This window comes from Pristis pectinata, chromosome 26, assembly GCF_009764475.1.
Source record: "Pristis pectinata isolate sPriPec2 chromosome 26, sPriPec2.1.pri, whole genome shotgun sequence".
Taxonomy (NCBI): Eukaryota; Metazoa; Chordata; class Chondrichthyes; order Rhinopristiformes; family Pristidae; genus Pristis; species Pristis pectinata.
This window is the reverse complement of record NC_067430.1, coordinates 4,908,706-4,936,112: the sequence shown is the minus strand read 5'-3', so window position 1 is coordinate 4,936,112 and position 27,407 is coordinate 4,908,706. Positions and strand designations below refer to the sequence as shown.

General features: G+C 41.5%; 1 protein-coding gene across 2 annotated transcripts in view; it reads left to right on the top strand.

Annotated features, from left to right (window-relative positions):
• disp3 (dispatched RND transporter family member 3) overlaps window positions 1-27,407 on the top strand; it is a 434,497-nt gene that overhangs the window by 280,098 nt on the left and 126,992 nt on the right. For both annotated transcript variants that reach the window (XM_052039586.1, XM_052039587.1), the window contains 2 exons: window positions 8,974-9,110; window positions 23,797-23,931. In XM_052039586.1, the coding sequence (XP_051895546.1) occupies window positions 8,974-9,110; window positions 23,797-23,931 (272 nt within the window). The remainder of the gene's footprint in view (window positions 1-8,973; window positions 9,111-23,796; window positions 23,932-27,407) is intronic.

The window sequence follows — 27,407 nt, the reverse complement described above, 5'->3', positions numbered from 1 at the left end:
AGAGCAAGGAACTCACAATACACCTTTATAAAACACTGGCTCATTCACAACTGCAGGAGTGTGCCCAGTTCTGGGAACCACACCTCAGTAAAGATTTAGCAGCTTTGGACAGGTTGCAGAAGAGATTTACCAAAATGTTTCCAAGGATGAGTTCTGTGGATAGACTTGAGAAAGTGGTGTTGTTCTCCTTGGAAAACAGGAAGTTGTGAAGGAAAATGAAAGATAATTAAACCATGAACAGTTTGGAAAGGGTAGATAAAAGCAACTGTTCCCACTGGTAGCGAGGTCAAGGACTCGGGGCATAGAGTGAAGTTGAATGGTATTAGGATCAAAACTAATATGAGGAAAGTTTTCATGCAAGGTTTGGGCCTGGAATGCACTGTCAGGTGTAGTACTGGAGGCAGATTCAATTACAGGGTTCAATAGTATGATGGATAAATATCTGAAGGGCAGAACTTGCTGGGGGGGGGGGGGGGGGCGGGAGTGAGGGTGGGGAATGGGATCAGCTGGATTGCTCTTGCGTCCAATCCAGAGACAAGCCGAATGGTCTTCTGAAAGATACGATGATGCTGGAGGAACTCAGCAGGCCAGGCAGCATCCGTGGAGAAAAGCAGACAGTCAACATTTCGGGTCAGAGCCCTTCTTCAGGACTGAAGATAGGAAAAGGGGAAGCCCAATATATAGAAGGGAAAAGCAGAGCAGTGATAGGTGGACAGAAGAGGGGAGGCGGGGTGGGCACAAGGTGGTGATAGGTAGATGCAGATAAGAGATAGTGATAGGCAGGTGCTGGGGAGGAGGGGAGAGCAGATCCACTGGGGGATGGGTCAAAGGTAAGGAGGAAAAAAGGGGGGTAAAAGAGAGAGAGGCTAGGAAAAGGAAGACAAGAAGAGGCATGGTTGGGGGTGGGTGTAGGGGGGGCGGCAGGTGTGGGGATTACTTACAATGGGAGAATTCAATGTTCATGCCGTTGGGCTGCAAGGTTCCAAGATGGAAAATGAGGGGCTGTTCCTCCAGTTTGCGCTTGGAATTCTCCTGGCAGTGGAGGAGGCCGAGGACTGACATATCAGTGATAGTGTGGGAGGGGGAGTTGAAGTGACTGGCAACAGGGAGATGCAGGTTGCGGTTACAGACAGAGCGCAGGTGTTCTGCGAAACAGTCACCTAGTCTGCGTTTGGTCTCACCAATGTAGAGGAGGCCACACTTGGAGCACCAAATGCAGTAGATGAGAGAAGGGAGGTGCAGGTGAATTTCTGTCTCACCTGAAAGGACTGTTTGCATCCCTGGATGGAGGTGATGGAGGTGGTGTAGAGACAGGTGTTGCACCTATGGCGGGGACAGTGGAAAGTTCCTGGGGCGGGAGGGGATGGGTGGGGAGTGGGGAGGAGTGAACTAGGGAGTCGTGGAGAGAGCGGTCCCTGCGAAAGGCAGAAAGGGGAGGGGAGGGGAAGATGTGCTTGGTGGTGGGGTCCCGTTGGAGGTGGCGGAAGTGGCGGAGAATGATGTGTTGGATACGTAGGCTGGTGGGATGAAATGTGAGGACAAGGGGGACCCTGTCCCTGGTGGGTCTGGGAGGGGTGGGGGTGAGAGCAGAGGCGCAGGAAATAGCAGAGATACCGATGTGAGCTCTCTCGACCACAACTGATGGTGGCACCTGATTGATTAACCCCATGGATGTAGAAGATCATGAGGTGGTCATTCATGATGATACGAATCTTATTCCACACATTCACCTGTCATTGGACAGTTTTCCTTTCCAAAGGGAGGTTTAGTTGCCACCTTCTTCCGTCGTGACCTTTATCTGCACGCCTTGTGTCTCTGACACTGATGGTGCCTGTGTTATTCCTTAAAGGTTGTTGGGCAATAATTGCTGTTCTGTGTTTGGGTGTTTACCTTTTGAATCCAGCAGGTAAAGATGTTCCAGGTTGCAAGGAGCATTCTTGATTTTTGACCATATTGGGAATAGTTCCATTGCCTGAACTTGGTAGTTGGTTTATTATTGCCACTTGTACCAAGATACGGTGAAAAGCTTTTGTTTGCATTCCATCCGGACAGATCATTCCATACAAAAGTACACTGAGGCAAAAGGAAAAAAAAAGTTGGATGTGGTAGGACAACTTATTTTGGGGCACTGTTTCCAGCCACTTCCTCATATGGGATGAGCAGAGGGCTTCCTATAAAGTCCTACTTAGTCATGGCTGCAGCTGTTGAGTATATGCCCCTATCCAGCCCAGGGCTACATGGCCATTGTTTTGTGGTCACTGCAGTGTGTGTGTCTATGACTAGAAGTTCTCAGTGGACCATTTAACCTGTCCCCATACCACTCATTTACAGGAGCTGGGTAGGAAAGAATGTTTTCCTTTTCAAAGAAGGGTATCAGAGTAGTTCAATGTGCAGGAGCTGTTAACACCAGCCATGCAGCTCTGATGTCTCTTCCAATGGCAGAGGAGGCACTGAAAGTCATTCTTCCATTGCAGCCTTCATTTAGTTTCTCAACCATTGAGAAGTGACCCTGCTTCATCCACCAGCTCTGCTGTTTACGTCTTTGTACTGGGCTGAGCTTTGTCTAGTTCCTCACCTGGACATTACCAGCTTGGATGACCACTAGGAGTACACAACTTCTGCCATTGTCATTCTTGGGATCTTTAGTACAAGTAAACTTCTCAACCATGACAAGTGGCTGCCTGGGCACAGACCCATGATGTAGACCCACACCAACAGGAACTTCTCCTCCCATGCAATGATCTTCAGCCACAAGGTATCTTCATCTTTGGTGTCTGGCAAGCAATGCAGCCAGAACAGTATTTATTCCCTTGCCTGTATTATCTGCTACCACTTGCTATGTTCCTACTTATTCCCTTCCCTTGAATGGTGTTTTGTTTCATGGTCAGACTGTGCTTCCTGTAAACAGATGTCGTTCTTGTTTACATAAGCAGGAGGGATCTTTAACCATAAAAGTAAGTCAAAGACTGATGCACCTGCGTTACTCCTGCACTGCTTCAGGAGCCTAAACCTGTCTGGCTCATTACATTTATGTGACTTTGAATAATGACAAAGTCTTCATGAGTACCTGTGTTAAGGAATGTGGCTTCGCCAATGGAAACCCAGAAAATCCTTTCCTGCTCTGATGTCACTCAATATCAGCAGTTCCGACTCCAGCTCAGCAACGCAGATCCAAGGTTCTCCACACCGCAGAAACTTCCCACTGATGTAGTTTCTGGGGATCTCGCTGCTCTTCACCAGTTCCCACATATTGCGGTTAAAGTACATCACCTGCTTCGCAATCCCAATCAAACCTCGTTTTATCTATCTACCTTAATATTTTTATTCACTCAATATGGAAATATGGACAAAATATTTGGTTTGTTCTAACTAGTTGGTTTATAAATTCTTTTGTTGAATTTATTTATTGAACAAAAGAATTTTTGTTCAATAAATTCTTCACTGAACAACATATTTTCCTGGTTGCTAACGAAGCTATCTTAAAAAAAGTAAAAGTAATACATATCACCTACCTATTTTGTTACTTTCTACTCCACATATTACACACACTGTTTTCAATATTTCCTCTTCCCTCGAAAGAGCCCAACACCTGATGTTAAAATAAAATCGGTCTATTTTGTGGTTTTCCCCTTCCTGGGAACAATATCGTTATGAATAGATGGTGAAAAGCAGAATCAGATGTGCAAATCATGGCTGTACAAGAAATGCTGGGTCAACCAAGCTGCTCATTTCATTGCCAAGATTTCCATCTGTTGTTTATAAAAATGCCAAAGGCCCTTTGGTTTTAGATTGTCAAGTTCAGAAGCACAACTCTGATCATCAGGTAACATGGTGTAAATAGCTGATGAATGAATACCAAAGGAGATACTTTTTAGCGCATCAAAAACTAGGAATCAATTGGCAGTCAACAGCAAAGGGGGGTATAAGCAAAATCTGGTTGAAAACAACAGATGGGACTAGCTCAGGAAGGCACCTTGGTCAGCATGGATGAGTTGGGCTGAAGGGCCTGTTTCTGTGCTGTATAACTCTATGACTCTATAATCCTGGAGAAGGTCCAAGGAGATGTTCCTGAGTAGTAACTACTCATTCCACATAAGAAAGTGGGAAGAAAACTCAGCCATTACTTTTCTGACTCTGATGTTAGTGCCAGCTGAAGGAATCTCATCCAAACAATGAGGCACCCCAACCTGGTATTGTGAGAACCCAGTGCTGGCAAAAATAGCTCTCTTCAACTCTCAAGCACCCAGCAGAAAATGAGATATGGTTCCAGCTATCTTCTTGAATATTGTACAGATATTAAAAGTTAAAATTGTCGGCACATTCCTGTCTGATGATCAGGTCACATGATGTAAAAGTAATACACACCAAGCTCTGTTGTTAACTTTTATCGCACGTTTGGTTTTCGCCATGTCCTGCTTATTTTGGACTATTGAAGGAACCTAGCACCTAGTTATTGCCTTGATATTCATGAGGCAAAAGTACACTACTGCAGTCACATAAAAATCTTCAATCCTCTTCCTCAACTGAGATATAACCCCTATTATTTTAAATGGTTTAATTTGTTAAAATACAAGATGAGAATTTGGAACTTTTGCATACCACCAACGCATATAGACTAAACCTTCTGTCCCTGTGGAATATAGAACTTGGAAATGTGCATCAAATCTGTGATTATATGGAAAAGAGAAAGGACAGGTTAACATCCCAGAAAGAGTTAATTTGCACAAAGCCAAATTAACTTGTCTTTTTTCGTTCTCTCTTAGACAATCTAAGTGGCTATACTTCCAGCCATTTTAGAACTTGTTGCAGCCTTTCTCCTTCTGTTTGACTGCCTCAGTTACGTGGAAACTAATTGGGCACCAGGTTCTCCAGCTCACAGTAAATGAGAGGCCTTCGCCCTTTGTAAAGTACATAAAATTAAAAGAGGAAACGCTGTTTCTGAATACATTATCAAATATTCATGAACAATGTCTCTGGTACTTTGGGGCATGAATCAACAAATTGGATGCCAAGAAGACTTCATGCTGTTCTGATCTCCATTACCTGCAAGCAAGTTAAATAAACAGGAAACACGATGAATAAGCAGGATTGTTTTGTATTCTTGCTTGGAGTTCCCTAATTTGATAACGCTATCCAGTTTACCTTAAAGCAGCAATTAAAGCACTGATCTGTGGCATGATATAAAAAGGATTATGGGATTACAAGCAGGCTGTGGAGAAAAGCCATAGGGTTAGCGTTTGTGGTCCCATTTAGTATTCAGTCAGGGTGTACATGGGACTGTTGTAAAGTTTGTGTTGGAGGCAGTATTCTGAAATCTTTTGTTCTGACGATCGCCTCGATCTTACTTCTGCCAGTTTCTTTCAGCTTCTCTCAGTCTGAATCAGATGGTAAAATAAACCCAAGTTATTTATGTATGAGATATGATAAATTGGAAATATCGGTTTGGTGCAGCAAAAGGCAATCTGCTGAGGGAAAAGGAAGATTGCTGAGATTGACGGAAAAGGGTTTTACTCTGCACTTAACTGCTTTTGAACATAGGAGCTCATGCTGATACCCAAGGGAATGGGGACCTAGGGCTTTTCTCCACTCAAGATCACCAGGCGAAGTCAACATGGTTTTACGGAGGAGAAACCGTGTTTGACCAATTCACTGGAGTTACTTCTTAAAACTAACATGTTCTGTGGACAAAGGGAATGGGTAGGTGTATACATGGGTAGGTGTATACATGGGTAGGTGTATACATGGGTAGGAAGGTGTATACATGGGTAGGTGTATACATGGGTAGGAAGGTGTATACATGGGTAGGTGTACTATACAAAGGGAATGGGTAGGTGTACTATACATGGGTAGGTGTATACATGGGTAGGAAGGTGTATACATGGGTAGGTGCACTATACAAAGGGAATGGGTAGGTGTACTATACATGGGTAGGTGTATACATGGGTAGGTGTATACATGGGTAGGAAGGTGTATACATGGGTAGGTGTACTATACAAAGGGAATGGGTAGGTGTATACATGGGTAGGTGTATACATGGGTAGGAAGGTGTATACATGGGTAGGAAGGTGTATACATGGGTAGGTGTACTATACATGGGTAGGTGTATACATGGGTAGGAAGGTGTATACATGGGTAGGTGTACTATACAAAGGGAATGGGTAGGTGTACTATACATGGGTAGGTGTATACATGGGTAGGAAGGTGTATACATGGCTAGGTGTACTATACAAATGGAATGGGTAGGTGTACTATACATGGGAAGGTGTATACATGGGTAGGAAGGTGTATACATGGGTAGGTGTACTATACAAAGGGAATGGGTAGGTGTATACATGGGTAGGTGTATACATGGGTAGGAAGGTGTATACATGGGTAGGAAGGTGTATACATGGGTAGGTGTACTATACAAAGGGAATGGTTAGGTGTACTATACATGGGTAGGTGTATACATGGGTAGGAAGGTGTATACATGGGTAGGTGTACTATACAAAGGGAATGGGTAGGTGTTCTATACATGGGTATCCAGAAGCCATTTGATAATTAGTTGCATCAAAGGTTCTTGCAGAAAATAATTGCTTGTGGAGTCGAAGGAACAAATTGTCATTGATAGAAGGTTGGCTGGCTAACAAGAAACAGAGAGTAGGAGTAAATGAGATGGGAAGATATAAAAAGTAGGTACCGCAAGGGTCAGTGCTCAGACCTCAGTTTTCTACAATTTGTACAAATGACATAGTTGACAGCACCTAAGAACTGGTTCTTAAGTTTGCTGATGACACAAAAACAGGTGGAAAAGTATGTTGTGAAGAGGATGTAAGGAGACTGCAAAGAGATATTGAGATATAATAGCACACTGGTGCAGCCTGTAGAGCCGCTGCCTCACAGCACCAAAGACCCAGGTTTAATCCTGGCCTCCACTGCTGACTGTATGGAGCTTACACATCCTCCCTGTGACCGTGGATTTCCTCCGGGTGCTCCGGTTTCTTCCCACGTCCCAAAGACATGTGGGTTGGTAGGTTAATTGGCTGCTGTAAATTGCGTCTAGTTTGAAGATGAATGGTAGAATCTGGAAGGAGAGAATAAAAAAATGGGATTAATGTAGGATTATTGTAAATGGATGGTTGATGGTCAGTGTAGACTCTGTTTCTATGCTGCATCTCTCTATGAGGTAGGTTAAGTGAAAAGGCAAAGATCTGGCAAATGGAATGTAGTGTGGGAAAATGTGAAATTGTCCATTTTGGCAAAGAAAAGAAGCACTTTGTCTAAATGGTGAGAGATTGCAGAGCTCTGAGCTGCAGAGGGATCTGTGTGTCCCAGTGCATGATTCACCAAAACTACTTTGCAGACACAGCAAGTGATCAGGAAAGCAATCAGAATGTTATTGTTGGACACACAAGAGATTGCAGATGCTGGAATCTGGAGCAAAACAATGAGCTGCTGGAGGAACAGGTCAGGCAGCATCTATGAAGGGACAGCTGACGATTTAGGTTGCAACCCATCATCTGGACTGAAAGAATAGAGGGGAGATAGCCTGTTTAAAGATGTGAGAAGGAGGGGTGAGGCAAGAGTTGGCAAGTGACAAGTGGATACAGGTGAGGGTGGAATGTTATTGTTTATTGCAAAAGGAATTAGTTATAATAATAGGGAATTTGTGCACCATTTACAAAGTGTTTGAGTGAGACCACTTCTGGACTATTGTGTATAATATTGGTCTCCTTATTTAAGGAAAGATATTAATGCCTCAGAAACAGTTCAGAGAAGATTTATTAAACTCATACCTGGAATGAACAGGTTGTCTTCTGAAGAAAGGCTGGACAGCCTTATTTTGTATCCGTTGGATTTTGGAAGGTGAGGGGGTTTGATTGAAGATCCTGGCAGGTCTTGACAAGGTGGGTGTGGAGTCAGGTTTAAAGGTGAGGGGCTGTCCATTTAAGATATATGTGGAATTTTTAAAAATTATCACACATTGTCATGAGTATTTGGAATTCACTTGCTCAAAGGGCATTGGAAATAGTGTCTTTGAGTGTTTTTAAGGCAGAGGTAGATCCTTCATAAGCAAGGTGGTGAAAAGTTACAGGGGGTAAGTAGGGATGCAGTGTTCAAGTTTAGATTAGTTCAGATTTACCATGATTTTATTGAATAGAAGGGCTGAGTGATATACTCCTGCCACTGTTTCACACGTCAGTAGGAGTGTACATGTATAACAGATGCAATGTTCAGCAAAAGGCTTCAGAAAAAAGTGAAAGAGAAAAGATCTTGCATTTGCACAGCTTCCATCATGAACTTAACTTGCCCCAAAGTGATTATACAGCTAATTATATACTTTGCAAGTGCAGTTACAGTTGTGTGAACAATGAAGGAAATGTAGCTGCCATCATTCATGTATTAGTCGTATTTTGTCAGTAAGTCTCTGCAGTGCATCTTGAATCCTCATCTTTCTGATTCAGAGGTAAGAGTGCTACTAACTACGCAAAATCGAAGTATCTCCTCTGTTCGTTCACGTCCTAGGAATTTAGAAAAGTTGTTGAATTAGTGGTGTGTGATCCCATCAGTTGGAAAGATTATAGGAATGACCGTTCCTGGTTTTAACAATACATCAGCTTTGAAGTGTCATTTGGCACAAACTGAAGGAGTAGCTCAAAGCATTTTGGTTTCCATGGAAATGTAGGCATAGAGGGAGGCAGTTTAGCCCACAGTTCTGGAGTATGTGCTTTTCCTTTTAATTCCATTGCATTACTCTCTCCCCATAATTTTTATATTCATCTTCTTCAATTGTTATCTAATCTCCTGTAAAGTGTTGTGGTTATCCAGCAACTAAAGCCATCTATGACTTGGTGTTGCATATCCTAAGATGTCTTCTGCCGTGGTTTATAGTGGGAGTACTTGGATAAGTACATATGTAGTGATCAACACTGAAAATATGGAGTCAAATATTTGTCCAAATCTAGGTCCTCATTTTGTTTATTCCTTTTGCAGGAAAGTGAAAGTCCTTTATGGTGGAACAGACCTGTTTGACTATGAAGTGAGACGAACATTTAAGAATGACATGTTGCTGGCTTTTATTAGCAGTGGATGTATAGCAGTCCTGGTGTATGTTCTCACCTCATTTTCAGGTTAGTGTCTCTCTCCATTTGAACCATTGCTACTTTTTCTTGCAGTGTACATCGTTACTGTTCCCCTTCCCTTGTCTGTGCCACACCAACAGTTGGCTCCTAGATGCTGCTGAGTAGCATAGGATTCTTCTGGCTTGAATTTGTTCTCTTGCAAGAAATTTGTTCTCTTGCACCTGTTCCCTTGCACGAAAAGCAGGATTCTCCCTATCCAGGTAACTTTCTGCCCTCCAATGCTTCAGAGTTTCTGCATTTGTCCAGTTCCAGCCTCTTGCATTTACACAGTTTTTGTCACTTCATCATTTTTCTTTTATTTTCTTTCTCCCTATTCTGACTGGTCAAGAGTTTAAAATCAGGGTACATTAGTGTAGTCCTAAAGTGGTAAACCTATTGTAAACTAATTCAACTAATGAATACAGCTAATTAATTAGAGCAGAAGGCTGAGCAGCTGTAATTGCAACATGTGGGAACTGGTAGACCCTGTTGTAGTAAACAGTGGCCATACCTGTAAGTATTGGCTGCTCAAGGGACTTCAGCTCAGTCAGTGAGCTGGAGACCGAGCTCAGAACACTGCGAGGGAGGAGAATTACCTGGACACGGTATTTCAGGAGGCAGCCACACCCCTTAGGTTAACTACCTCTAAGTTGATGAATGGTCAACAACATGATGATGTGACTGCAGAAGAGGCAGGTAGAGGGATCCAGAGGGTAGATCTGGAGGATCCTCACCCTTGTCTAACCAGTACGAGGTTCTTGCTCCCTGCGTGGATGAGGGTGGGGACCGCATGGAGGATGAGCAAAGTATCCATAGCATCGTTCCACAGGGAGCCATTCAAGTGGGGGAGCAAAGAGAAATACAGGAGTCATAAGGGATAGAATAGCTAGAGAAACAGACACTATTTTCAGCAGCAAAGACAGTAAGTCCTGAAGGCTATGTTGCCTGCCTGGTGCTTGGATTAAGGACATCTCTTCTGGGCTGGAGAAACACTTGGAATAGGACAAGGAGGATCCAGTGGTCATGGTCCATGTAGGCATAGCTAGGACAAGGAGGATCCAGTGGTCATGGTCCATGTAGGCATAGCTAGGACAAGGAGGAGCTCTGGGAAAATTTCAAAAGCAGAAACACAATGGTGAGAAACTCCAAGTTACTACCTGATCCACATACAAGTTGGCAAAGGGTCAATAAGATTAGAGAGGTAAATGCACAGCTTATAGTGAGGGGTGGGCGAAATGGGTTCTGACTCATGGGACACTGACACCAGTACTGGGAGGAGAGAGGGATGGGCTCCACCTAAATCGTGCTGAGACCAGCGTCCTGAGGAATCGCATAACTAGAGTTATAGACAGGGGTTTAAACTGAAGTAGGAGGGAGAAGGACTCCAAGACTGAAACATTTAATAAATCAGAGGTACAGGTTAGTGAGGGGAAACTGACAGTCATAGTGTGAAAGCTTAATTTGAATGCGTGTAGCATTTGCAACAACATAGGTGAGTTGATAGCATAAAAAAGTATGACACAATATCTAGTATAGAAATGTAGTTGCAGGATGACCAGGACTGAGTGCTCAGGATTCCAGGTTGTATAATGACCCAAAAGAACAAGCTAAACGGGGAAAGGAGGTGGGCTGATGTTGTTAATCAAGGTACCAGAGCAATGCTGTGTCGTGGTATAAAGTCAGTGGACAGTGATTTTGAACCAGTTTGGGTTAAAATCATAAATAGCAGGTGAAGGAAGACACGGTTGGGAGTAGTCTATAGGCCTCCAAAACATGACCTGCCAATAGGCCAGAGAATAAACGGGGAAATATCAAGAGCATGTTTGAAGGGCACTGCAAGTATCATGGCAGATTGTAATCTAGTTATTGATTGGTGGAACCCAACTGGCAAGTGTATCGTAGAAGAATTTGTGGAATGCATCAGTAATTGTTTTTTTTAGAGCAGTAAACTGCAGAGCCCACCTGGGAGCAGGTTAGTTTAGATTTGGTTTTATATAATGTGGAAGGGATTAGTGACCGTAATATGGTAGAATTCCAAATGCAGTTTGAGGTTGAACACCATACATCCATAAGCAGTGTCTTCATTTTAAATAAGTGCAATTATAATGGAATGAGGGAGGAATTGTCTAAGGTGGACTGGGTAAACAAGCTGATAGACAGGTCAGTAGAGGAACAGTGGTAGATATTCAAAACAACTGGTCTGTAATGCTCAGCAGGAGTTTATCCCAATCAAAAAGAAAGATTCCATGAGAAAGAGGCACAATCCATGATTAACAAAGGAAGTAAAGAAATTGAAAAGTAGGGTATACAGAGTGGCAAGGGTTTGTGGTAGACCAGGGGACTGGGAAGGTTTTAGGATCCAACAGCAGATGACTGAAAAGCTCCTAAGAAGGGAGAAGATGAATTTTGAGAGAAAACTTGCATATAGCATAAAAATAAACAGTAAACATTTCTATAGTTATATAAAAAGGAAGAGGGCGGCTGAGGTGAATGTGCAACTTCTAGAGAATGGGGCTGGTGAATTAATAACAGCAAACAAGGGGCAGATATGTTGACTAATTTTTTTGCATCAATCTTTACGCGGAAGATATTGCTAATATACCTAATATATCAGATGGGCTAATTTCAAATAATATGGTGGAACTTAAAAAGCTCCCAATTTCAGGGCATAAAGTATTGGAGAAACTCAGGAAGCTAAAGGCAGACAAGTCACCAGGACCTGATGGACTGTGCACTAGAATTTTAATGGAAATGGCTGCAGAGGCAGTGGACCCATTGGCTGAAATTTTTCATAGCTTGTTAAACTCTGGGACAGTATCAGAAAATTGGAAAACAGCCAATGTTTGTTCAAAAAAGAAGAAAGACAGAAGGTAGGTTACTGCCCAGTTAGTTTAACAGCTATTATTGGCAAGATGCTAGACTCAGTAATCAAAGAGGAAATAACTAATCATTTAGGAAAGCTGAATATAATTAAACCTAGTCAACATGGTTTAATGAAAGGTAAATAATGTTTGACATATTAGCTCAAATTCTTTGAGTTGTAACAGGGAGAGATGATAGAGGGGAATGTGTAGATGTGGTGTATTCCAAAAGATGTTTGACAAGGTGCCACAGAGGAGTTTGGTGCATAAATTAAAAACCCGTGGTATCAGAGGAAGTGTGTTAGAAAGGATTGAAAATTGGATGATTCGTAGAAAACGGAGTTGGAATAAATGAGTCCTTTTCACATTGGAAGGAAATAACTAATGGTTTACTGCAGCCATCAGTTCTAGGCCTGCAATTGTTCATTTTTATATTAATGACCTGGAGGAAGGAACAGTATGTAAGGTTTCCAAGTTTGACGATGATACAATAGATAGGAGGGCATATTTTGAATAGGATACTGTGATTCTGCAACAGGATATAGATAGATTGAGTGGGTAAAAGATTAACAAATAGACTTTAATGTGGGGAAGGGTGAGGTCATGCACTGAGGTAAGGGAAATCAAAAAGGCAGATTACTAGCTAAACAGAGAGACTGAAAGTGAGTGAAGTACAGAGGGATCTAGGTGTTCTAGTGCATAAATCACAGAAAGCTGACAGGCAGGTCCAACTAGTAGTTAAGAAGGCAAACATGGCCTTTATTGCAAAGGGGTTGGACTTTAAAAATGGGGAGGCTTTGTTGTAATCGTACAGGGTGTTGGTGTGGCCACACCTGGAGTACTGTGCACTGCTTTAGTCCACTTACCTAAAAAAGGATAGAGTAACGTTGGAGGCAGTCCAAAGGAGATTCACCAGTGTCATTCCTGGGATGAGAGGGTTGTCCTACCAAGAGATACTACAAAGTTTGAGCCTGTATTCCTTGGAATTTAGAAGAATGAGGGGTGACCTCATTCAAACATATAAAATACTGAGGGGGCTTGACAGAATAGATGTTAGGATGTTCTCACTAGTGGGACAGCCTTGGAACAAGGAACATAACCCCAAGATAAGTGGAGGTGGATAAATACTTAATAGGTTGTGAAATAGAGGGGTATGGAGAAATGGCACAGAAGAGTAGCTGAGGCCAACATAGATCAGCCGTGATCATATTACATGATGGGGCAGGCTTGAAGGACTTGATGGCCTAACCCTGCTCCTATGTTCTTGTGTTCTTGGTGTTTGTGTTTTGAGCTCTTCTTGTCCCAACCCCTGAAACTCCCCCCATAAACCTCTCTACCTCACACTCTGTTCCCTGTTCTAATTTACACCCTTGAAATGCTATTTTTACTATATGAAGATGTTATATAATTCAAGTTGTTATTGAAATCTTGGGTGGGATCTTAGATACTATAGAGAATTGCACACGTTAATCCCTTCACTGCTATTTATTTTGGAGCTTCTATACCATAAGACTATAAGACAAAGGAGCAGAAGTCGGCCATTCGGCCCATCGAGTCTGCTCCGCCATTCTATCATGAGCTGATCCATTCTCCCATTAGCCCCACTCCCCTGCCTTCTCACCATAACCTTTGATGCCCTGGCTACTCAGATACCTTTCAATCTCTGCCTTAAATACACCCAATGACTTTGCCTCCACAGCCACCTGTGGCAACAAATTCCACAGATTTACCACTCTCTGGCTGAAGAAATTTCTCCGCATCCCTGTTCTGAATGGGCGCCCTTCAATCCTGAAGTCGTGCCCTCTTGTACTAAACTCCCCAATTCTCCCTATATCTGTATCACTTCAAATATCTTGCTTAAGGAACCAGCCCACTCTTCATCCATATTACAAGACATCCCCCACTTTACTGAACTCTAGCCTCACAGATTGTGGTTGAATCATGAAAGGCAGTGAATGATTATATCACAGCTCTACCTTACCAACTGATGTTTACACAAGAACAGGCCATTTAAATCCACTCTTCCCATAGCAACCAAAACAGAAAATATATTTGGTCTTCTCATCACACATGGCTAGCAAGACACACACAGCAGAAAATTTCTGCCCTGAAGCTGTGAAACCCACAGGAAAATATAAACGGCATGTGGAGATTAATGACTTATTCTGTGATATTTTGCCCACACCAGTTTTACAGCACAGGAGCAAGCTGTTTCCCCTCCAATCTATGGTATTGTTTATTCGCCACAGTAGTTTCCTCCTCCTTGTTCCATGTAACTTCACCAGCATATCCTCGACTTCTCTCTCCAACATGTATTCATCTAGTTTTCCTTTAAATGCACCAAAGTTAATCTCCATGTGCTGGTACTTCCTCAGCATTTTTTAACTACTCTCTGGGTAACAAAGTTTCCCTTGAATTACCTAATGGATTTGTCGATGACAGAGAGTGGTAATCAGTCCTGCTGCCTCACAGTACTGAGGGACACAGGTTCGATCCTGACCTCAGGTTCTATCTGCGTCGAGTTTGCATGTCCTCGCTGTCACACTATGGGTTTCTCCCAGGTGCTTTAGTTTCCTCCCAAAGTTGTGCTAGTTGGTTAATTGACCACAGTAAATTATCCCTTGGTGTTGCCCTGTGACGTACATACAAGTACAGAAATTTACACTGGACTTATTAATTGATTTTCTAGCTGTAAAAAGCTGTAAAAGATTAACTGTTAAAAATATTTGGTGAGGCAAGGAAGTTTGTCAGCTCTTTCCTTGTGCCTGTGGATTTAACTGGCCTGGTTTTACCTCCCAATACCATCTGGAATTTACAAGAGAAATGAATTCAGGACAGTTGAATAATTCATTGAATAAATTAACAAGCTCTAATTCCAGTGCAGCCAAGCATGTGACTCCAACTTCCACAGATTAACTTTTGTATGAAAGCATTTTATAGCTCATTTGGGTGCATTGTTTGAATGTAGTGGGTTGACTTGTTGAAGACAAGCACAACATTTAGGTTGACAAATACTGAGCAAGCGTTGCACTGTCAGAGGGTCTACCGTTTTGACCAAAGAAACTAAACTGAACATATAGAACATAGAACACTACAGCACAGTACAGGCCCTTCGGCCCACAATGTTGTGCCGACATTTTATCCCGCTCTAAGATCTATCTAACCCTTCCCTCCCACATAGCCCCCTATTTTTCTATCATTCATGTGTCTCTTAAATATCCCTAATGTATCTGCCCCCAAAACCTCTGCAGGCAGTGCATTCCATGCACCCACCACTCTCTGTGTAAAAAACTTACCCCTAACATCCCCCTTATACCTTCCTCCAATCACCTTAAAATTATGTCCCCTCATGTTAGCCATTGTTGCACTGAACCTGCCTGCTGCCTTAGGGTAGATGTGAAAGATCCCATAATGCAATGCAAAGAAGCATGTGATATATCTCTGGTGTCCCAGCTAATGTTCATACTCCAATAGCATTACATACTTCAAAAGCTTATTTTTAGATGTAAAGGACATTGGCAGTCCAAGGGTCCCATGACATGAAAGGAATATAAATGCAAGACCTTCTTGTCTTTTCTTTAACCTGACTATAAAGCAAAGAAAATCCTGTGCCCCAAATTATAGTGAGACCCATCTTAAGAAAGATATAAAGTGAAATTTAGTTTTCATTACAGTGATAACATTGATAAGGGCACTGTGTTTATGAAGCAGGGCTTGGTTTTCATGTCTACAACTAAGATAAGTGACCAAACGCAGTTACTCTGGGTTATGAAGGGTCACAGTTAGGTGACCAATGGGTTCTAATGACCAGCAAAAAAATTAACACAATCACAAAAAGGATTTTTAAAATGTAGGAAACCTCTTCTATACAACAACTGTGTAGCTTGTATAATTCTGTGGCACACACCAGAGTGGAAGCAGAATCCATTTGTGATTTCAAAGTTGCTAACAAACACATGAGGAATGAGCAGAAGAGGTAGGTTAGACAACGTGCAGAAATATAATACCAGAGACTTGATGGTCCACTTGCTTTCTGCAGCATTCTCTGAATCTAAGTGGATGGCCGAAGTATTCATTTATATTCTACCGAGGAAACTCTTTTCAAATTACTAGCAAAACTGACGGCAGAATCCATGTCTGCCCCCATAACAGGGACAAAGTGGCAGCTACTGGAGAACAGTCAGTGTGTTTTTTTCATGGGTAATCATGCACTGCAGATGTTAGAAGCCACATGACTTTCCACTGAGCTCCATGTATGTGAAAGTAAGCAAAGGCCATAGGATCAACTGGAGATGTGCCAGAATAAAACAGGAAATCACTGTGAGTCCAGAGCAGCCCTCATCTGCCACTGCAGTACACCTGCAGGGAGGATTTCTGAATAGACGCCAAGAAATGAAAGTTTCTCCTCTTCAATATCTCCTTTCAGGCTTTAGGATTTTTAAAGAATTAAATTATGTCAGACAATTATTGGGATCGTGTCACTCTGAACCTGAATCCTTGGGTGGAACTGAAAATGCTGGCCAGGTGTTGTATACTGGCTGGGTGAGGCTGAGCAAAAATTTAATTATACAGTCATATTTAGTTATGAATGGCATTTTCAAAATTACATATGGTGAAACACTTTTCATTTAAGACTTAAATTATTAATAGAAAATTGGTATAGTTTCCTCCCCCACAGCCTTGCCTACTTTTCCTGCTTATTCCCAGTTCTTTCCTTCCCTCTTGAATTGTCAGATTATTGCGGGGGCCACTTTCCCAGCTGACATTTGTGTTGTATACTGGCTGGGCAAGGCTGAGCAAATACTTAATTACACAGTTATATTTAGTTATGAATGGCATTTTCAAAATTACGTATTTATTTACATGTATAAAATACATATGTAATTACAAAATTACATGTGAACATAGACAATGAACAGCAGATTATTCGTATCCTTACATAGAGGCCAGATGCCAACATTTTCACAATGTCACTGAGAGCTGCTGTGTTATTTACCCTCCTGCTTAACCCAGAAGATCAGATGCTATTAAGCATAGAATATTATTGTACAGAGGTAGTCACTTGGCCCATGAAACCTGCACTGAATCGTTCGAAGTGCAGTCTGCTTCTATCCACTTTCCTGTTCTTCCCCATTTCACTGCACTCTTTTCTCCTTCAAGTTTACTTTTGGAAGCCACCAGTGAATCTGTACCAACCTCAGGGCCAGACAGTTTTTTTGCGTTTTCTGACTAATTGTTACGAAGAAAAGTATTTTTTCATGTTGCCTTTAGTTGCCATATCTGTTACTAGACAATCTACTCCACCCAAACATTTGATGACTGCAGACATCAAATTTCCTCTTAGCCTTCACTGCTCTAAGGAGAACAACCCCAGTTTAGCTACATAACTGGTACTATTCTAATAAACCTCCCCTGTGCCCTCTCCAAAGCACCTCTTCACTGCCACCATCACAGTACTTTCTAGATTAGTTTATTGTCATATTGCCCTGTACACCAGGGTACAATGAAATTCCTTGTTTGCATGAAGCTCACAGAGTAAACATTATACATGGTAATAAATGCAACAGCGAGTGCAAAACTGCAGAATGGTGCAAAGATTATCGTGCAGTCTGAAGTAGTGAAAAACAAATGCTGAAGTGACAATAACAGAATAACCAAGAGAGATAGAATTAAGAGTCTGAGAACGTGGCAGCCCCAAGAGGAAGGGGATGTGAAAGAGGTGATTTGTTCGGGAGTTTGATAGCAGTGGGGAAGAAGCTGTTCTTAAGTCCGGATGTCCTGCCTTTCAAGCTCCTGTATCTTCTCCCAGAACATAGAAGAAAGAGAAGGGAGTGGCCAGGGTGGCAGGCATCCCTGACAGTAATACCTGAAGCAAACTGGGCACCATGCACCTGGTGGCAAATGAGTGCAATTTAAAGGCTTAGCCTCGTTCTACCTTGCTTGCCTCAAGCCTCTGTTTATAATGCCTAGTACCCTGTGAGCTTTGTTAACCTGTCCCATTGCCTTCAAAGTTTTTAGCACAAACATCTCATGGTTGCACTTCCTTTAAAGGTGTACTATTTGGCACTAATTTGGGGAAATTTCTCCCCTGCTCACAAGCACTAAACGTCCTCCCCAGGTTACGGCAGGGTTCCATTCCTGTGAACCGTTCATAACCTGAGCAATTTGTAAGTTAGAAATGCAGCCTCAACCCGAGTTCCCGCATGGCAGAAGATGTCTACAACCCAGCAGTAGCCGTCAAATCCAAGCCGCCGGTCTCCCAAATGCTCACTCATATGTACAGGCTGTGTGTAAGTTGGGTGTTCGTAAGCTGGGGATGACCTGTCTCCCAACCTCAGGGCACCTGGTCGTGTGAAAAAGAACACAGCCGTCACCTTCCACTCTCAAACATATTTAACACCAGTAGTTAAAAATGGGTTTCTCCTCCATTGCTCTTTCTTATTCTTTATACCAAAATATCGTGGCCAGGATTTTGAGGGGAAATTCTAGCAATTGTGCATGGGGAAAATGCCACTTCCCTGTATCGTTGCCAGCAAGTTCAGCACTTCCATTGCTGTTGCACAAATCAAAATTAAAATAAATGCAAGTGCTAAAGATCTGTAATAGAAACAGAAAACAGAACACTCAGCAGATCAGGCAAAACAGAAATAGAGTTAATGCTTCAGGTCAAAGGTACTGGGAAAGAGAAAACGGTTTTAAGTTGCAGAGGACATGGGGAGGGGCGAATAGAAAAATAGAAAATTCGCTCTGATAGTGTAAGGCTGTGGTGGTAAGCTGTTGATGAAGCCATCTGGCTGACAGGCTAATGAGGAGCACTGGAGTGAGAAAACAAAGGAATATGTGAAAGCAGTGGAGTGTAGGTCATAGCTGAAGGAAGTGCCCAGCAGATCAGAAAGTATCAATGCTGCTGAGTGTTTGCTGCTTTTTGGGTGTGTAAGTCTCACGTTTGCTGACAGCTGTTCTCCAGTGTCTGTAGAAATGTGCTCCAATGTTGGACTCCTCATGGAGTCCAGCAAGGAGGTGCAAAGTTGCAGAGAGAATGCAGAGCCATTCTCTAGCTGGCGAATCCTCTCAACCACGCAATGCCAAATTGGCATTGACATGGAAAACAGCCATGGGGGAATAAGGTAAGTGTTAGTTAATTTATGATTTATACATTTATTGACTTTATTTAAATATTTTATGTGTATTTAAGTGATCTCTTAAATGTTTAATTGTTTGACAGTTTGATTGGCACAGTGGTGCTGCAGGTAGAGCAGCAGTCTCACATCTCCACGACCCACGTTCAATCCTGAACTCCGGCGCCGCCTGTGTGGATTTTGCACATTATCCCTGTGACCACACAGGTTTCCCCCAGGTGCTCTGATTTCCTTCCACATCCCACAGATGTGCTGGTGGTAGATGTACTGTAAACTATCCCTATTGTAGGTTAGAGGGGTGTTGACGCACCAATGTAAACGAATAGGTTGCAGAGCAGTAAATGGAGGGATAGGATTGCCCTGGGAGCTGGAATAGCCTCCTTCAATGTCATAAGGAAATATAAATATGAAGTTTTTCATAACGTTTGAATGTTTTTCAATGTTTCTGAATTACCAAAGAAATTGGGAGTGTGGTCCAACCACACTCAAAGATTTCTCAGCGGTTTAAGAATATTAAGCTTGCTCTAGGTCCCCCATCTGAACAAATTACATCGCCCAAGGCCTTGTGGCATTGGGCTTCATCAATGGTGATCAGAACAGCTTTGTCCAGCAAGTTCCTGTTGGGAGATCTGCCCAAATTAAGTGGTGAGTGTGGGTGGTCCGCCACTTCCCACCACTGTTTCACACTTTACCAAAATGAATTTCATCCTCCAAATGCCCACACCTTCCTCCAGATGCCCACACTGTCCTCCAGATGTCTACTCCCTCTCGTGCCTATTACAATCCACTCACTGTTTGACAGATTCAGCTATGGAATTTTTAATCCTTTCCTTTGTACACTCAAGTTCAAATCATTAATGCATTGAAAAAGACCATGGCGCAAGTAGTGAATGCAGCTGCCTCTGTTGTACATCCCCCTCCAGCCCTAAAAGATGTAAGGTGTAAAATAATTAGTAGGAAAGGATTTGCATTTATAGGTTGCCTTTCACATTTCATGATTGTGGAATAGCCTTAATCACTGATGTATATAAGGAAGGACTATAGCTGATTTGTATGAGACAAGGTCCAACGAGCACTTATGACAAGATAACTTTTTTGATTGTTGGTTTAGGGATAAATGTGCAGGGAGAGCATTCTCATTCTACTTTGAATAGGATAGTGAGATCAGTTGCAAAGGTTGGTGGAGCCTCAACTTGGCATTGCATCTGAGATGTACCTCCGTTAGTGCAGCACTTGCTGGGTAGAACACTGCAATATTGGACTGGATTGTGTACAGACATCTTTGGAGTGAGGTTTGAATATACAATTTGCTTCCGGGTGGGAAAATTAAATTGAAATAATATTTTTATCTTATTCTGATAACACAAGGAGAAATTTATTAAAGTATAGGGCCTTTTGCTCTTTCTCAGTACAAACTAAATTATTCTTCTGGAGGCAATTATAATATAAATACCTGTACTTGCAGGCTTTGATCCCTATAATTTTCCAATGTACTGGTCAGTCTTGGGGAAGGATTGTCCACATACTGGTTAAACATATAGATGGAAATTATGGATTTTGAGAAAAGATGACAACATGACAGAGCAGTGCAGCAAGAACTCAAATCTATCAGTTAACACATCAGTTGCAGCAGGTTACAAGACCTTCAATGGATGTCAGATTCTGAAGTGAATTTCATGACTAAGATGCTGGATATCCATGCTGCTGTGCGCTTTACAAGAATAGTAACATGGCACAGGCAGAGTTGAATAGATGTTCCTATTTTACACATGACAAGCCAAGTGCTCTCAAGTAAGGGCACTAAAATAGCAAGGGGTTAGTTACATAGCCTGTCAGACCGAATACAAATCGTTTTGAAGACTTACTTCATTTCTTCCAGCAAAATATGACTCTAAATCTTAAATTGTGAATATGTTTAAGTGTTCAAAGAATAAATATTGTAAACTGTAGGAAAATACTGTGTTGTTTACCAGCTTTGGAAGCAGGCTTATGGTGAAGCACCATATGCCAGGGCATGAGATTGTAATCCCCTGGTTTGAAGTGTATCCGTCGGCAGTTGAGTCATCAACATCTGCTTATCTTGCTTTCAGTGAACAAAAGTTCATTGGTGTGATTTTGTATTAAGAACACTGGCTCATGTATCCACATCAAATATTCTGCATGATGTTCAAAATAATTTATTCAATATTTAGTCAAATAATCATATTTTGTATATTTCTTTGTGCCATGGAAGAGGCCATTTGGTCCATCGAGTCTATGCCAGTCCTCAGAACAATCCCATTCCCCCACTTATTTCCCTGTGACCTATTCTCTCACATTTGCTCATTAACAGTTGTCCCTGCCCTGATGCTCCCTATGTCCCATCTACACCAGTGGTAATTTGCATTGGCCAATTAATCTTAACAACCAGAACGAGTTTTGACATGTGGGAGGAAACTAGAGCACCCGAGGGAGACCTACACAGTCACAGGGAGAACATGCAAACTCCACACAGCACCAGAGCTCAGGATCAAACCTAGGTATGCTTACAACGTTGTTGTAAGTAGACAGACTGCAACCCCAACACCCCATCCACCTACCAGTAAGAGGAAATATTCAGAAACCAGAAGGTACTTGAAGAACGTATATAAATGTTGTCTCAATAGCCTAAAATGACTTCTGGGATTTTCAGCCATACTTTCCACTGATTGGATACTTGAGTAAATGATTCACCCACCAAATACTATCAAATCAAAACTGAAAAAAAACATTTTCTTTCAACATTTAAAAACTGCTCAGTTTCAGTCCCTTTTTCATTAAAAAATGCTTCCTCCATGGCTCTATATCTGCTTGCTTGCATCTTTCAGTCCCAATGTAGAATTTCAACTCCCCGTGGGTCTGCCCATTTTACCATTCTATTTCCTCCTGTCATCTTCCATGTTGTTCACTACCTTTTGAATTTCATTTGATTGTCAGTCTTTAAACTTACTCCCTGCGAACCCAAGTTCAGGTTATTAAAATTTTATGTAAATACTGATACCTTGGGAACACCATTGTATCATTCCTCACAGAATGAAAAGCGTTCACTGACTCTTTCTGTCCCAGAATCTACCACAATTCATGAATCTCCCAGACTTTGCAACCAAATAGGTAAAGCGCAGCAAGCTAAAACCACACTGCAGGGAAGGATGCCATTTGATCTGTTGTGCCCCTGGCATCTCTTTGAAAGAGCTATTCAATTAGTGTCAACCCCTGCATTTTGCCTGCAGCTGTACAAATATACCTACTAAAACCATCTATCCAATTAACTTGTGAAAGTTACTCTTGAATTTTTCTCTCCACTCTTTCAGAGAGTGCGTTCTGGATCATAGCAACACATTGTGTAAAAGTATTTCTCCTCTCTTTTCCATCCTCAGCCCCAAACTCCCCCTTCACCTAGTGCAAGCCCTCAAACTCAGGTGCTTTTCTTAATTATCCTGAGGCTGACATCACCATAGCTGGCCAGAGTAGAGATGATTGGACAACCATCCAGTCTATCAATGTGACTATGCTGTTGCTAACAGTGATTCAATTTTTTTTTGCCCAGCATTTATAATGAGAAGCTGCTATAGCTTCTGTTCACTCTCTAGACTTCGATTTCCAAGTAAATTGCTTGCTATACAATAAATTGTGTGCCATGTGCCATATCCCCAACCCTTTCCCCTCCAACTCATCGAATGATGCAGTGTTGTCAATAGTAGTCCTCATTTTAAATCCATATCTTCTGGCTGCTGACCTCTCCCAGCAGAAACGTTACATCTGTTAATACTCAAAATATTAATCTTTACTTATTTTTAAAATATTGATGGTTGTTGAATCAAAGATTAATATTTTGATTTTTTGATGTATTTTGTCTTTCTCTTTGAGGATATAACTTTCCTGTTGTGTATATCCAGCATTTCTGTTGGGTTTATGAATATCTGGCTTTGATTTTTATGTGTCCTGTCCTTTCTGTATTTGAACGTATTCATCTGAAATCCTTGTTTTTTGGGGTGGTTGTGATGGTGGAGGCAAGTATTGCTGATAATGTGTTTTTATTACACATGACACTCATTCATTCCACTATCCACCTGAATTTCTGATGAATTTTGATGTTATTGCAAGGGAGCTGTCTATTCAGCACCACTTTTTTTACATTAACAATAAGCCAAACAACATTGCCCGATGTTAGTTTCACATTTATCGAGAATTTTTAATGTACAACTTGCTTTTGTTTCCATGGTCTTCCCGTTCTTGTGAAATGTGTTTTGTTTCCTCTCTCCTGTTATTCAGCTGAATGGAGGACTTGGCATCATTGCCTGCCTGCCACCTCTGAAACATTACAGACAGTTTTATACACTCACTGGATCCTCTTCCATCAGGCAGTCCTAATAGGAAATGGCATTAAATTAATGGTCATACAGTTATGAGGATCATGAGCGCAATTTCCATTCTGCATGGGAATAAGAGATGTTAGTGAATCTGATCCTGATGTCTGTTTATTAGAGGAAATTTGAAATAAGATCGACAACATAAACTAGTATCACATGTTCTGTTCGTTTCTATGATTTTGCTACTTGCTTTAAGTTTTAAAATTCTGAAAATGAAAACTTACTTTTACTGCTTTGAAGAATTCCTAACGTCCACACTTTGGTGCAAGAAGCATTCTAAACTGTCTGTCACTTTATATTTCATCAGCTTTTCTGACCTTCTTTGGAATTGTCAGTATTGGTTTGAGCTGCCTGGTTGCCCTGTTTCTGTACCACGTGGTGTTTGGTATCCAGTACCTGGGCATCTTAAACGGAGTAGCTGCCTTTGTTATTGTGGGTATTGGTGAGTAACCTTTTAACGATCTACTTTCCTGTCTATCTGGCAATGTGTGTTTTCATTTAAAGTAGATAAGAGTTAACGTAAGTGAAATACACAGAAAGAATTTTTAAATTATTGCATCAGTGAATATTCACACACTTAGGATGAGGCCATTCAGCCCACTGAGTGTGTAGCTCTCAGAGTGATCCCTGCAATCCATTCCATCACCTATTTCCTATTCTCTCTCACATGTCCATGTACTTACTCCCCACACCCCCTCTTCCCCTCCCAATTCCCCCACTACCCACTTGCATGGGGGTTAATTTTTGCAGTGACCAAATAACCTACCAGCTGGCACATCTTTGGGATCTGGGAGGGAACTGGAGAACCAGGAGAAAACCCACATGCTTACAGGGAGACTGTGCAAACTCCACACAGATAGCACCCGAGGTCAGGATCGAACCCGGGTCGCTGGAGCTGTGATGTAGCAGTATTGCTTAGTGTGCCACTACATAAATCAGAATAAGGTTTTAAGTTATATATTCACAGTTTCTTTTTCATGTTCATTAAAGTGAAGACTACTTACGCTAGAGTCATGTAACACTTCCCATTCTAGTACCTTGTTTCAACATCAAGCATGCACAGGCTCGCTGTTAAACTCAGAGCTTCTGTGCAGCCCACCTTCATGTGAAAACCTTCATTGCACCAGGGAAAAAAAGTCCAGGCTGATGATTTATAGCCTTTCTGAGTCAGATGTCCCTGTAAATTGGATGCTGTGCATCTATTCACACTAAAGGTAGCAGACCAACCAACCCATTTTACAAGAACTACTCACAGCTGGAGCTATTTCATTTATATCACATTAGAAGGTAGATAACTGAGGTAAAAGGAAAGTACACTGAAAATTTTAGTCAATCAAGTTAAAGAGCGTATTTCTCCATCACCTTATATTGCTGCAACATATCATGTTGAGCAAGATCGAACATCAACCCTTTTACATTTCACAGAGGGGTGCTACAGTACAAGGTCAGATCTTCAGTGGCTCTCAGGGAAAGCTTTTAATGATAGTTACCAACCAGCCTTGCACAAGGAAGGGAGAGTACTGGAAAATCTGGACTTCCTCAATAGTGCATCAGACAATTAGCAACACCGAGGCTTCTGTGATGAAAAGCAGCAGGGTCATTTATCGCCTGATTGTCTTACCACTAAATGGTTGCAGGTGAACCAAAGAAAGGGATAAAAAGAGAATAAGTCTCTGCTAAAAAATTAGTAAGTGTGAAAGTGAAGCAGAATAAATGGAAAAAGGCAAAGGCACCAGAGGAACTGATGTGTGGAGCAATTATCATCAGAACGGTTATTGCTGGTCAGGTCCAATGGCACTTTTATTAATTCAGCCGGTCCAAAGAAAGATTGTCCATCTAAGCTATTTCCTTTTGTTTAAACCAAAATTAACAATAGAGCAGAATTAATAAACCTGCAATCAAGTTTTCTTTATTTTACTACTAAGATAATTAAATGTTCTGCGACATTTGCACCTCATATGGATTTATCTGTTTTGTAATTTGTTTCTAGACATTAAAAAGTAATTATTGTTACAACACAAGGCACTTTAATATCAATAATGGCTTCAGTTATAAAGAGCTAATGAACTAGGACATCAGTGACTTTGGTTTCCAGTTCAACGAGTTCCTTTGACTGGCTCTTCACTGAATTTGAAAACCAATCACCTGCTTAGTTGCACAGCTTATCTAACTGAGCATTAAACTTTCATTAGCTAAGTACTACTACTCAAGCTAAAGTAAAACAAAGTGTATGTATCTGTTCCCTCTTTTCCATGTCTCTCTCTCAAATATTTCTTTTCCGATATTCAAACATACAGCTGGCCATTGAAGGGAATCTACCGTCTATTTATATTTTGAGTTCAATATACTGACCAGAGTAGTTCAGTTCTAAACACAGTCATATCACTCATTTTGGATTCTAGTCTCCCTGAGATAAATCTGCAATGTTTATATTGTAAAATCAATAGATGAGCTGCAGCTTTGTACATCGACAATAAGGTTTGGTGTACAATTATTCAATCAGCTTTCGCAAATTGAATTTAAAAGTGAAAATGCGGGAACTAGCTCAGAATCCAAACATCAAAAATAAAAAAAAATGACTTGTGCTGGATTTAAGCTCCTCCAAATAACTCTGATGGAGTACTTCTAAAAATGTCCCTCTTATTTTCTTCCTCCTTAACTAAACTTGTTACGAGTCGCTGATTTGACAGGGCTCCGGTTTTAATTGAATCAGTGGATTCACATGATAAGCACCACAATGGTGCATCCAGTAGACCCACTGCCTCACAGCTCCAGGGACCCAGGTTCATTACTGACCTCAGGCACTGCTTGCAGGGAGTTTGCATGTTCTCCTGATGAACGCATGGGTTTTTTTCCAGATGTTCCAGTTTCTTCCCACAGCCTAAAAACATAACGGGTGGTCAGTTAATTGATGATTACAGATTACCCCCGGTGCTTATGTGAGTGGTAGAATCTAGGGGGGAGTTTCTGGTAATGTGGGGAGAATAAAACGGGTTGGGTTTGGTTAGGATTAGTGTAAATGCATGCTTGACGGTTGGCACGGATCCACTGGGCTGAAAGACCTGTTTCTGTGCTGTCTCTCTCTGCATCTCTAAAACATGTTTATACCATAATTTTTTAATAAACTAAAACTGGAAAAGATTTGTATCTCGTGGCATTTGAGGTTTGATGGTGCCCTGATTTGAAGTGCCATCTGTACATTGCTGCATGTCTAAAAATCATCTTGCTTTGGGCACCAAACTGGCAATAGACTTTATCGCCCTGGTCAGGATGCTTTGTTGGTGAGGAGGTTTTCTCATGCTCTTTCAGAGATAAAAAAAACTTTGTTAATTCCAAAACTAGATAATTAACAGGAAGGGCTGGCATGGAGGGATCATGATCTTGAATAATCTTTATTCACTGATAATCAACAATAAGGTGACAAGGCCACAATTAAGTTAGATACATGAGCTTCTGTTCTCCTCTTTGTGGAGAGTGTAGCAAGACGTTCATAAGGGACACATTTACAAAGAAATCTTCCCTCCCTTGTGCTTTTTTTTACATTGTAGAAGCTTCAGAATGGCAACTCAGAATCTGATTTTTCAATTCACAATACTGAATGAGTGAAGGCTTTGGATAATTGTTTAGGAGTTAGCTGATTTTTCAAACATTTGATACAGAGCTGCATAAGGAGGTATTACAGAAAGTGACAAATGTCTCAGCGGAGCAAAGAAAGACAAGCAGAAAGGTTTGGGGAAGGATTTGGGGGGAGCAACTGAAATCAGTTCTGCTCAAGAAGCCAGAATTGGAGAAACATAGAACACAGAGATTTCATGGTTTGCAGAGCTGGGGAAGATAAAAGAGATGAGAAAGGAATAAGGCTGAGGGTATTGGTTTATTATTGTCACATGTACCAAAATACAGTAAAAAACTTAGTTT